Raw genomic sequence first — 12296 nt, 5'->3', positions numbered from 1 at the left:
TATAACACAAAAATAAATTAAAGAAATTATATAAAAAAATAAGAATATTAAATAGTTGATTTGATATTAACATTATTTTTTTTTCAATTTTTCATGATATCTTCAAATTTATATTTTATTTAAAAATAAAATCATTATTGATTTCTTAAAAACACATAAAATCGTATTCTAACATCGACAGAGACAAATAATAAAATAGAACATTAAAATCGAAATATGTCTCGCTGTATTTATTTACAAAAATAAATTAAACGGTAAATTGGTAATTTAATTTTTGTTGTCAACTCATTAAACCCTATTTTTGTTGACTCTCTTGTTGTTGCTGCACCATCAACACCATTCTCTTTTTCTTCACATCCACAATTAAAGCATTACGCCATTTTCTTCAAATCTTAATGCTTAATGCAGTATCATAGTGGTTATGTATGATTTAAAACCTGTATTAGATATGATCTTAATCCATATTTAGAATGTTATCATAGTAGGTATCTAAGTGCTATTACAATGGTATCACATTCAGTATCTTGTATGAATTTAGGATATCACACTTTTTTTTACTGTGCCAAAGTTTTTAGGTATCACATTGTGTATCTTGTGTTCGCCGGAATAAGATTATTGGAGAGAGAGGAGAAATAAGATTTTTAAAATACCTAAAATGCACTTTAATTAAAATTTCAAGTCAGATGACTAAAATTATTAATTTCCTAATTTATCCTTTGATTTTTGGTTGAGATTGGATCTCACGGTTATCTCAAACAACCGAGTTCTCCCTTATATATATATATATAGGGTATATTTCTTTTACAACCTTGTGTATTTGTACAACCCTTGCAACCCAATTAATTGAGATATTTATAGAAAAGATGGGAGTTCATTTATTATGATTTGAATATTTATGTAATATGAATAGAATTCATTAATTATGATTAATACTTTATATTAGGAAACAATCAAAACTTCTATGAAATCACATATTCATCAAATGAAATGGACGGTTGAGATTGGGTTGTATTGGTTGCACAAATGTCAAGGGTTGTATAATAACCAACATATATATATATATATGTGTATATATATATATGTATATATATATACACACACACACACACATATATAGGCCCAATCAAGAGATAATTGATTAGTTTGTGATAACCGTGAGATCCAGTGTGAACCACTCGTTTGAGATATTTAAATATATTTCTTAAATAAACTAAAAAGGTAATATAGTAATTCTATTTTTGACAACTAATCAAAATATTTAATTAAATTTTTTAAGAATTATTTAATTAAAATTAGTTACCTGGTATATCAATTACCTAATATACATCGTATTTTAAAAACGTTTTGTGAATCAAAGTGTATCATAGTGATAACGTTCATAATGTATTTTTTTTGTTTTATGAAATATATTATAGTGTACATTTTCGCTATTTTCATTGTTTTACAAAGGATATCACATTGTGCATCTTATATGTATAGTTGGATGAATATCGTTTGTAGGTATCACACTGTATATCTTGTGTTCATATAAGGTTCATCGGAATAAAGTTTGCCGAATAAGATTCGTCGGGAAAAGGAAAGAGGAGAGATGAGAGAGGATATTTATAAAATCCCTAAAATGCCCTTAACTAATATTTTAAGTTAAAATTACTAAAATTATTAATTTCTTAATTTAACCTTTGATTTGTAGTTGAAATTGGATCTCACGGTTACCAAAAATAAAACAGTTCTCATTTGATTAGGCCACACACACACACAGATATATATATATATATATATATATATAGAGAGAGAGAGAGAGAGAGAGAGAGAGAGAGAAGAGGGATCAATTGCAAACCACCCTCATTTGTGAAAACCTTACAAACCAATCTCATTCATCCATTTTCTCCATCAATGGTCAATATTAAATAAGTTTATATTAAGAAATAATTTAAAAAAGTTTAATTTTTAATTAAAAAAGGGGCAAATTTGTCAAATCCCCAACAATAAATTAGGTATATCCTAATAACTACTGTTAATTATGGAAATGTATTAATAAAAACGTTTCTTATAGAAGGAGGTGAATCTTTTTTCTTAATATAATTTTTTACCATTAATATTTTTTATTATTTTATTAAATTATACTTATTAAATTATGAATTGTAAAAGCAGTAAAATATGAAATCTGTGTTCGTTTTATTGAAAAAATATATGTACTTTGAGTAATAAAACGAATGTCATATTCAATAGTGACCATGAACACAATTTCACTGATGAATATAATTTATTAATATTTCGCAATGTTTTATGCATGAAAAACGTTCATTAAATTAAAAAATATTCAGTTTCAAAATGTTTCATTAAATTTTTAAAAATGTTTCATTCTTTATATGTTTCATCGTGTATTAGGATTTCCTTTGTTTTAAAATTATTTTGATTAAAAACTATTAATCGTTGAATACTAATTCAATAACCGTTAATGAAACAGTTTGCAATTATCGTTCAACACTATATGACAATCGATCCGTCTTTCATTGTAGGTGACAAGGAGTCACGTGAGTTCGTTCTGTGAAATAATTTCATTTTTTGTCACCTACAATGAATTAGGTATATCATAATAAATTATGAAATATAAAACGTACTATAATCAACAAAAAATAATGAAACATTTTGAATACAAAAACAAAGATTTTGTTTCATTAAATCAATAAATGAAACTTTTCATTATTTTTTTTGTTTCAATACTAATTCAATAACCGCTAATGAAATTGTTTCATTAAATCAAAAAATGAAACTGTTTCAAGAAATGAAACGAACACAGATTTCATATTCTACTGTTTTTACAATTCATGTTTTAATAAGTATAATTTAATAAAATAATAAAAAAATTTAATGGTAAAAAAATTATATTAAGAAAAAAGATTTACCTTCTTACATATGAAACGTTTCCATTAATACATTTCCATAATTAACAATAGTTATTACCTTCCAATATTAATCAATATACGATGAAATGACCATTATATCTTTACTTATTAAAATTAAATAAAAAAACGGAATTTTTCTATTACTCGAAAGTGGTTTGCATAGTTTTCATGAATTGAGCGGTTTGCAACGTAATCCGCCTCTCTCTCTCTCTCTCTCTCTCTATATATATATATATATATATATATATATATATATATATATATATATATTATGTCGCCTTAGGGCACGCCTTAAAAAAATTGTGACATCACCTTAACTCGTAAGGCTTGAGGGTGATCTCGCTACAACTCCACACCTCACGTCATTAAGAACCTTGCATATATAAGATGCCAAAAAACCGATATCTGTATATGCAGAGAGACCAATATATGTATCTTATTTCTTTCGGTATGCATGATTGTCAGTTATGCTATTTTGAACATTAAAGCATCTCCAACAACTTTTCTACACTAAAAAGGATAGGTATTTAAAAGAAAATGTAGTAAAATTTAGCTTTAAAGGAATATTCAAACCATTATTTAAAATAAATAAAAAAAGAATTATCATTTATTCTAAATAACTTTTTAAGGAAAAAGAGGTTGAAAACAACCATATTAAAAAAAATTAGGGTATTAAATGCAATTTTTTATCTTAATACTAAAATCTCCAAAATTAAAAAAACTGTTGAAATTGAATATATTTTGAAACCAACTTGGATTTTAATGCAAAAACGTTTGTTTGGCCTCTGACATATCATACAAGTAATTATATCGAAAAAAAGCTACAATAAACTCTTCAATCTCATATCAAAAGATACAAAAACTTAGGGGACGCTTGACTCGTTTCAGAACGAAAATGGAAACAACGGTCACTCCCTCAATTTACGAGGAATGTTATATTAACCGACCAAACACCTCCTTAACCGATGGCCATTGGGGTAATGCGCCGCTTGGCTGGTTTACTTGGAAGTGTCGTGCTCGGTGACGTTTGTTTCCCTGTTGGATTCACTTCCTTTTTCTCCCGAGTATCTGCATTAACAATTTCCTTCTCTTTTATCATTTCTTCAGGTTTTTCCACATCATGAACAACGATTGTATTCTGATCAGCTACAACTAGTTTATCTGCCAACAACAATACGTAATGAATTTAGTACAAGCAAGAAGGGACGCTAAAATAACAAGAGATTTGGATCGAACCTGATAAAGAGACGGGCAATCCCAACTCATCGTTCTCAAATTCTACGAGTGTACAATAACCATCTTGGGAAGAAAGTGCCAAAAACTTGGCTGTGGGTGACCTAATATATCAAAATTTTGAAAAAAAAAATAGAGAATCAATGAAAAGGGTAGAATTGGAAAAATGATGGAAATTTTGGAATAATGAGTTAACACAGTTCTAAAATAAAGTACTTTGTTCCAAAATAAATGTCCACCATAAAAAACAGAGTTTTAAAATGTGTGATTATTACGCTTTTTAATTAACTAAATGACAATTTTACCCTTATAATAGAGAGAGTAATGAACTTCTCCATCTCATGACGAAGGTAAAATTGGAAAGCAGACATTTGCTTTTAAAAGTGGCCGTTTATTTTGGGAAGAGGGAGTATAAAGCATGGTATGCTGCAAGAACACTTTACCATGCAACGTCGGTTATGGCTGCATAGTGAAGTCCGGCTAAAACTGCTATTGGCTCAACGCCTTCGGTGTCGTATACATATAAGGAGTTTAGTGTGGCAACTGCAAAGATCAAGCGATATGGGAGCTTGAAAGATGAAGCTACACGAAAACAAAACTTCTGATTAATAAAATAATATCGGAAGATGTAAAAAGAAGGCTCTAACTCATAAAAACTAACATGAGGTCAACCCACGAAGGCTGAAGGCCAAAGGGCAGAAACGCACTGCTACAACCGCTTTGTTGGCACCGGGGAGCATTAAAGCGGGCCTGTAAAGCACACGAACAATGAAACATGAATATAGAATGAAAATGTGGTAGTTTTATTAATATTGAAAGATCTTTAATTTAAAATCAGATGGCTGGATTTCCTAGCTTGAAGGTGAATCCATAAATAATACACTCCCTCCATCCCATGAAAATTGCAACTTTTCCTTATTTGGAAAATTTCCAAGATAAGTTACTCAATTGACCACCATCATTTTTACAGAAATAGTTTCTAAAACAGATCCAGGTCCACAAGATTCTCTTATTTTGTCTTTTACTGAAGGGTATTTTAGATAATTGACGAATAATTGAAGCCTTCTGATAGACGATGTATAAAGTCGAATATTGAGGGAGTAATAAACTTAAACCAGTTGGAGAAGGTGTTGCACATATTATCAAGTACCAACACTTCCCATTCCACATGAGGATTTCTCTTGAAGACTTAAAACTAACACACGCCCTAAACAACGATGTATACAAATATATATATATAGACAGATAGACTATCAAAAAGTTACATAAATACAGATTAACAAAAGCACCGACAAGGAGAGAGATAGAAATAAGCATATCTTGCCTTGAAAGATCCTTTCTGGAAAGAACATAGGCAGTGTTAACAGGTTCTGAAGTGGGTGAGAGTTTATAAGAACCTGCATCAGAATCATGTTTGAAATTCATCAGTGTATATGCATTAATGAATATACAGATTTTCAAGGTTCTGAATTTTTTTTGTGGTTAGGGGTAGATTCAATTAACAACCTAAGTTCCATTGTGAACTGGAGGACAAAGAAGAGCGTGCCACGGGTTATTCATCTTGAATGGTGCATCATTCATCATTATTCATAAATAGTGTAAAGAATCAACATGGATCATGAATGGTTTATCATTTAGCATGGATTGTGTAAACATTCATCATGAATGTTCATGTTATTCATATTGAATGTGAACTATGGGGACACGGGTTGCACTCTCCTTTGTTCCCAGTTTCACAACAGAAAAAGGGTTTGCAATTGAACTTCTCTCTCTCTCTCTCTCTATATATATATATATATATATATATATATATATGTATGTATGGGCTGTCTCTTACCAGCAGGCACAAGAAGAAAAGAACCATCAGGTGACCAGGCTAATCTTCTAAAGAAGGATGGCAGCGTCTCATCATGGAAAAGATGGTGTTTGGCAGACTGCATGAATTATGGTGTCTCGTCAATAACTGCAACTACAAAAAATAATTATGTAGTAAAAACCTGCTTCTGACCTTAGATTCTTCTACCACTTGTGGTTCCACTTTCGCGAGAACATGCTGACAAACATAATTTAGCTTCTCGCTTCCTTTTGTTTTATTTTGTGGTTTCTTGACATATATGCGGCATGTTCTATCTGAACTAAGTGAAGCAGCATACTTGTTTAAGGGATCCCATGCTACACCTTGAACATAATGAAAATGACCATCTAAAATCTGATGGACAGAMCCTGAAGAGAAACAAAGATAATCAAACAATCACCTAGAGTTGCATCTTGATATATTTTGCTTCAGCATTCATCGTTTTTCTTACCTTTATTAACATCCCATATGATGCATGAGTTATCAACTGATCCAGAAATGAGAAATGCACCATCAGTAGACCACTCCAAGTCCAACACATCCTTCCGGTGAAACCTGTCTAGTATTGCTTCAACTATGAGTATACGAGATCGAGAACCATCCTTGAAGTTAGGTATTGCAATTAAAGCACTCCCTCCCTCCACCCCAAAATAAGTTTCTACATTTCTATTTATGGTTGTCCCATAATAAGTGTATAGTTTCAAATATTTAAGAGCTGTGAAGAGATCTACCCTTAATTAATGCACAAATAGTTAAGAGCTGTGAAGAGAGAGAAATTACCTAAGGGTAAATTTGTCATTTTGTTAACTAAAAAATGTAATTATTAGGCATATCTAAACTGTATGTCAATTTTATCAATCAATCATGGCATCCCAGAAGCAGCAGACCCTTAAGCTATAGGTATTCTCATTATTTACAACATAGTCCCTAGTCAATTTGGCAACAATCCTATAGAATATGTTCAATAACATAAATATTTTAACTATAGCTTTGTCACTCGGTATCCCCAATGGTACAGAAATGTAAACAATGTGCAGAACCCAAAAATATTTTTTCTGTTCTATTGAGTTGAATGTTCATTAAAAAATCGTGGTAAATTGCATAGTTTCGGCCATTCTGTTTAGTTTCGGCCATTCTGACCACATATGGCTATTTTTTACATTAATTGGATTGACTAATGGCAATCCTAAATGGGGATTCTCCGTAAATGGCGTTAATTACATATAGGTGCATATGCAGAAAGAAAGAACTTACGACAATGTCTTGAGGACCTTCCACACTTGACCAGAATCACTATTGTGCAGCTTCCATATTATCAGCTCACCGCCTACCAATAATAAGAAATGAAGCCATATAGTCTTCTTTATGAATGAAAAAGAAAATGTATTATTAAATCAAGTTAATAGCTCGTACCATCGGCACCAGAAGCAAGCAGCTCTCCTGCATGTATCACATAGAGAGAACTATATAAGAATAAAATAGACTAAAGTCCCGGCAGGAACCATTTAACGCTCACTAGCATGTACACTTCCGATGTAGAAATTCTTAAGATTACTTTCTGAATAAATAAAATATAATGAAGGTTTGAGTTTGATTCTGTCCATCAATTTCTTCCAAGATCCCTTTATCGCAACAGTTTTCCTTTCTGGTTAACTGTGGGTTTCTGGGCCAGCTTATGTGCACCAACTAATCCTCCAGGCAATCACGAATGGAGTGGAGTCATTGCAGATGAACCTCCACGATCACAAGGGCTTTGGCAGCGCCTGAATTCGGACCCGGGGTAGCTGAGATTTTCCACTACAACCCAGAGGCTTAACCGGTGCGCCACAACCCAAGTGGTTAAACATTGCAGCAGTTCTAATGTCACTTCTTAGAACTTCTAATTTATAAAAATTGCACTGCATTTGAAAACATGAGCGACAAGTTTTTTGCAAGATGATTTTGGTAAATATGATCCATAATATTGAAAAAATTGTTCATGGAATTGGAATGGGAGGGATGGAGTATCAAGTTATAAAGCATCACCAACTTATTGTCATATGTGAAGACATGATAACTTAATTACATTTCTTGATACATATATAACAAACAAACGAAGCAAGATGGATACAGCAGATATAAATTATAATTATAACATCAAATTCTATGAAATGCTATAGGCACGAACACTTTTAACAAAATTTAAGAGTACAGGAGTCGCAAAAAACAATGTGGAAAATACTTACTTTAACATGTATAATATACAAGCATCTCAAGAGTAAATTAAATACTCACAGCAGGTGAATGCTAAGTTGGAGAAGTTGAGGGCGGCAATGGAAGCACAAGGCTTGCGCATTAGTCGCTCTAAGACCGAAAACCTCTGGTGCATTTTCAGCAAGTAGCATGATGACAAGGGGGTAGAGATAAACATTGGGAAGCAAAGGATACCAAAAAGAATAGTTTCAACTTTCAAGTAGGCTCCATGATTCAGAAGGAGGGAAAGGTCAAGGATGACGTTACACACCGCATAAAGGCATGGTGGTAAAAGTGGCGGGCTGCCCCAGGAATGCTGACAGATAGGTTAACAGTGTCCTAGGATGTCTGGAAAGAGGGTCTTTCCAGGTAGTTAGAGTGCACCATCTCATGCTCTTCAAAATCTTCTAAGTCTTAAATATGAAACTACTAGCTTCTCTCAAAACTGTCACAAGGGGGGGGGGGGGGGGAGTCTTCATAGAAAAAACATCTCTACTCCCAGAGGTAGATAAAAGATTGGTGTACATGTACATCCTACCCTCCTCAGACCCTACTTCGAGGGAGACACACTAGGTATATTAGGTTTGGTTTGGTTTGGCATTTGATGGCGCCAGAAAAGAAAAAGCATAAGTCAATTCAAAGGCTAAATGACTATTCCTAGTATGGATTCCATGAACAATAACAGGACTAACAAAGGAACTCCAAGCTTAGTGCTTAGAGCATTTAACTTACTACTTGAACAAAACACACACATGTATATATATTTGAGACGATCAAAATATTATTAGACAAAAAGCTTAAAAATATACAAATACATAATTTTAAGTAGTTGGTCATTCTCTTATTCTGTTCATTAATTCCATTATCTGGCACAGTAAATACTCAAATAGCCCTAAAGTACATGCATAAATTTAATTGGGGGAATTATGAGTGATACCAGAAGGAGAGAACCGGATAGTATTGACAGCCGATCCATGGTAAGAAAGACTATTATGGTAAGTAGCTGTAGGAACTTTCTTTTCCCCTGCTTCAGAAGCTATTAGCCACAGCTGCACAATTCCATTTCAACTATCAAATGACAATTGGTTGGAAAGAACTTTCCATTTGCAAAATTCTGAATTCCACATCACCTTTTTGGTTTGGGGGATTTGGAATTGGATTCCATTCCAATCCAGAGATTGGTTTAAAAGAAAGTCTGGGATTTCAATGAAATCCCACAAACTAAATCTCATGGGGTAGTTGGTATTTCAGAAGATTCATAAAATTCGATTGTAATAATTTTTTAAAATATGTTAAAAACAATTTAATTCCATTCCAAATCCTACAAACAGAACACACCAAATATTCCTTCCAATTCCAAATCCTTCCATGAAATCCAAATCACTCAAAAACATTCCATCAAACCAAACAGGCCCTTAGCTAATTTACAAATAAAACTTCACACTCTTCATACCAATAAAACAAACCTAACCCATACATATCCTATACTAATATAATTGGCGATCCGGAAGACAAACGATAATTTAGCTTCCTACAAACATATATACATAGATTCAGAGGAAAAATTGTAAAAATAGAAAAAGAAAAGAAAACCTTGATGTCGTAATCGGCACCAGCAGTGGCGAGAATGCCGGAAATGGGATGAAAATCGAGGGTTAGAACAGGTTTTGTGTCGTGCCAATTGATCTGAAGGGTTCCCCCTTTCATATTTTTTGGTTCGAGTAGTAACTAGAGTCTTGAGAATCTTTGAAATAGATGAAGATGGGTTAGGGTTTATCTTGTCTTTCAGTGTATATCATCAATAAAAGAGGGAAAGGCGAGATGGAAGGGTGGTTGCAGTGAAAGCTCCAACTTTTTGGCGGGAAACCCTACAATACTCCATTACCAATGGAAGTGAAAGGTGTACACGATGATGGATCATGTAAACTTGTGGGTTTAAAATTGTAGATTTTATTTTGGGCTTTACATCGTACTATAAACCCTTAATCCAAAAATTATGCAATTTTTTTTATTTTAGGATTAAATGTATAAAATAATAAAATTTTTTATAATTTTTTTTAATAGTATTTATTTTTGTTTTTTTTATTATAATAATGTATTTTTAAATTATTTCTTATTAAGGCATCACACTTTATAAAATCTACTCATTATAGCAATAGATAATTTGTTACCTTTTAAACCGGTTAACCTCTTATTTTTTTTGCTTGTGTAGCTTTAATGATGTGATGTGAATAAAACATCATTTTGATGACTTAATTAAAATAAAAATAAAAATCTATCACAAATTATTATTAGTGATTTTCATTTTTCATTGCTATGATTTAAAAAAAACATTTAATTTTTTTTGACTTTTTCTTGTTAAGTTGCATGCAAATTAAATATTTCTTAAATAAATATGCTACATTATTTTCGATATATATTTTGTTTGTAAAAAAAGGTAACACTTCTTATTTTATGTTGTTAAAAAAAATACATATATTTTAAAGTTCTCTCTTAAATGTTAACGAAATAAATTGTGTTCTACAAATTTTTAATATTGTTATATTAATAAATAATTCAAAAAAAACTAATTAATTTAATATATTTATACGTCAAGTAAAAAGTTTTTGAACAAATATAATATATTTTTTAAAAGATAATATTTTTTGGTAAAAAAAGAAGAATTCTTATTTTTCTTTTTTTTAAAACACATATTTTTTTAAAAATATTAGCGAGATAAGTTGTGTTCTACTAGTTTTATTGATATTCGTATATTAATGGATAATTTATAAAAATTTTTAATTCATTTAATACATTTATTAAATAACATGTAAAAAAATATCAAAATTAAAAATACAGTATTTAATAAGAACTAGTAGATCCTATAATAAAATAATTTTAAAAGTACAATAATGTAGTAAGAAAGCCACATCACTATAGTACATGTGGACAACCTACGTGGACAATGAGGTGTCATGAAAACATAGTATAATGGGTAAATTAAAATCAGAAGGTTACCCAATGCTGTTATAATGGGTAAAAATTTTCAAAGTACAATGTCCTAATAAAAAATAGTTTGAAAGTACATTGATGTAATAAGAAAAACTGAAAATACAATGCTATAATAAAAAAAATTATGAAAATAGATTGCTATTTTGTGCATTTTACCTTTTTTTTATTATATAAAATTTAATAACTTTATTTATTAAGTCATAATTAATAAAACCTTTTCACCAACCATAATATCCACTAATATAAATATTAAACCAATAAGATTTAAGTTTTAGCTTTTAAAATAAGAAATATGACGCAATTATTTTATTTTATTTCAATTTTTTTTTTTCACAGAATATCTTTGAAACAATTTATTTTTATTATTTTATTTTATCAATGCTTATTTAAATAAAAAAAAATTAAAAGTAAAAATAGTAATCACAAAGATAATGTCTGATTGATTTAAGCTTGGACTTCAAAGGTTAAAAGCGTTTGAAGGTTCCAGATTCAAATCCAAGAAGAAATAAAAATCCGCTTTGACCACGGATGTTCAAATGCAGTGACTCCGACTACCCGAAAGCATGTGGTTATCTTAGGATTAGTCGGCTTGAATAACGAGTAGAATATCCACATTTCCATATTACAATAATATTGACAAAGCAACTTCTATGGATATTTCTAAAATTTGGAAAAATTATGTAATAAATAATAAAAAGTTTATTGTTTATCAATGATTTATTTATAATAATTGAAGGAAAACATCTTTTAAACATGCAAAATTATGTTCAGAATTAAGATACTATTTGACAGCTATAATCTAACTTATTTATTTATTTATTTTAAAAAGAAAATATTAGATGACCATAATCTAACTTATTGAAATGCTACTTGGAGTGATATTTCAATAAGACATTGTTTGGCAGAAATGAACTAGCTTATAAGCTAACTTATTTTTTAGATACATGTTTGGATTATCATAAGGTAGCTTATTGAAACGCTACTTGGAATGGTGTTTTTGAAGCTTATTATGAGTTTTTATAATTATAACCCTTATTAATATTTAATTATTATTTATTATTATTAATAATAAGTAGATA

The 12296-nt window shown here is 30.5% G+C and overlaps 1 protein-coding gene across 1 annotated transcript; it reads right to left on the bottom strand.

Moving 5' to 3' along the window:
- Window positions 1-3695: 3695 nt before the first annotated feature.
- LOC112526784 (chromatin assembly factor 1 subunit FAS2) lies at window positions 3696-10112 on the bottom strand. Its single transcript, XM_025137202.1, has 12 exons — window positions 9820-10112; window positions 9164-9275; window positions 7408-7434; window positions 7249-7321; window positions 6446-6549; window positions 6148-6362; window positions 5977-6073; window positions 5464-5536; window positions 4801-4889; window positions 4583-4721; window positions 4143-4243; window positions 3696-4067 (listed from the first exon to the last, which is right to left on the bottom strand). The coding sequence occupies exons 1-12, from the start codon at window positions 9931-9933 to the stop codon at window positions 3865-3867; spliced, it is 1347 nt and encodes a 448-aa protein (XP_024992970.1). The 5' UTR covers window positions 9934-10112; the 3' UTR covers window positions 3696-3864.
- Window positions 10113-12296: the final 2184 nt, after the last annotated feature.

Source organism: Cynara cardunculus, assembly GCF_001531365.2.
Source record: "Cynara cardunculus var. scolymus isolate 2C chromosome LG 14, CcrdV1, whole genome shotgun sequence".
Taxonomy (NCBI): Eukaryota; Viridiplantae; Streptophyta; class Magnoliopsida; order Asterales; family Asteraceae; genus Cynara; species Cynara cardunculus.
The sequence above is the reverse complement of the archived record's forward strand: the minus strand, read 5'-3'. Positions and strand labels throughout refer to the sequence as shown.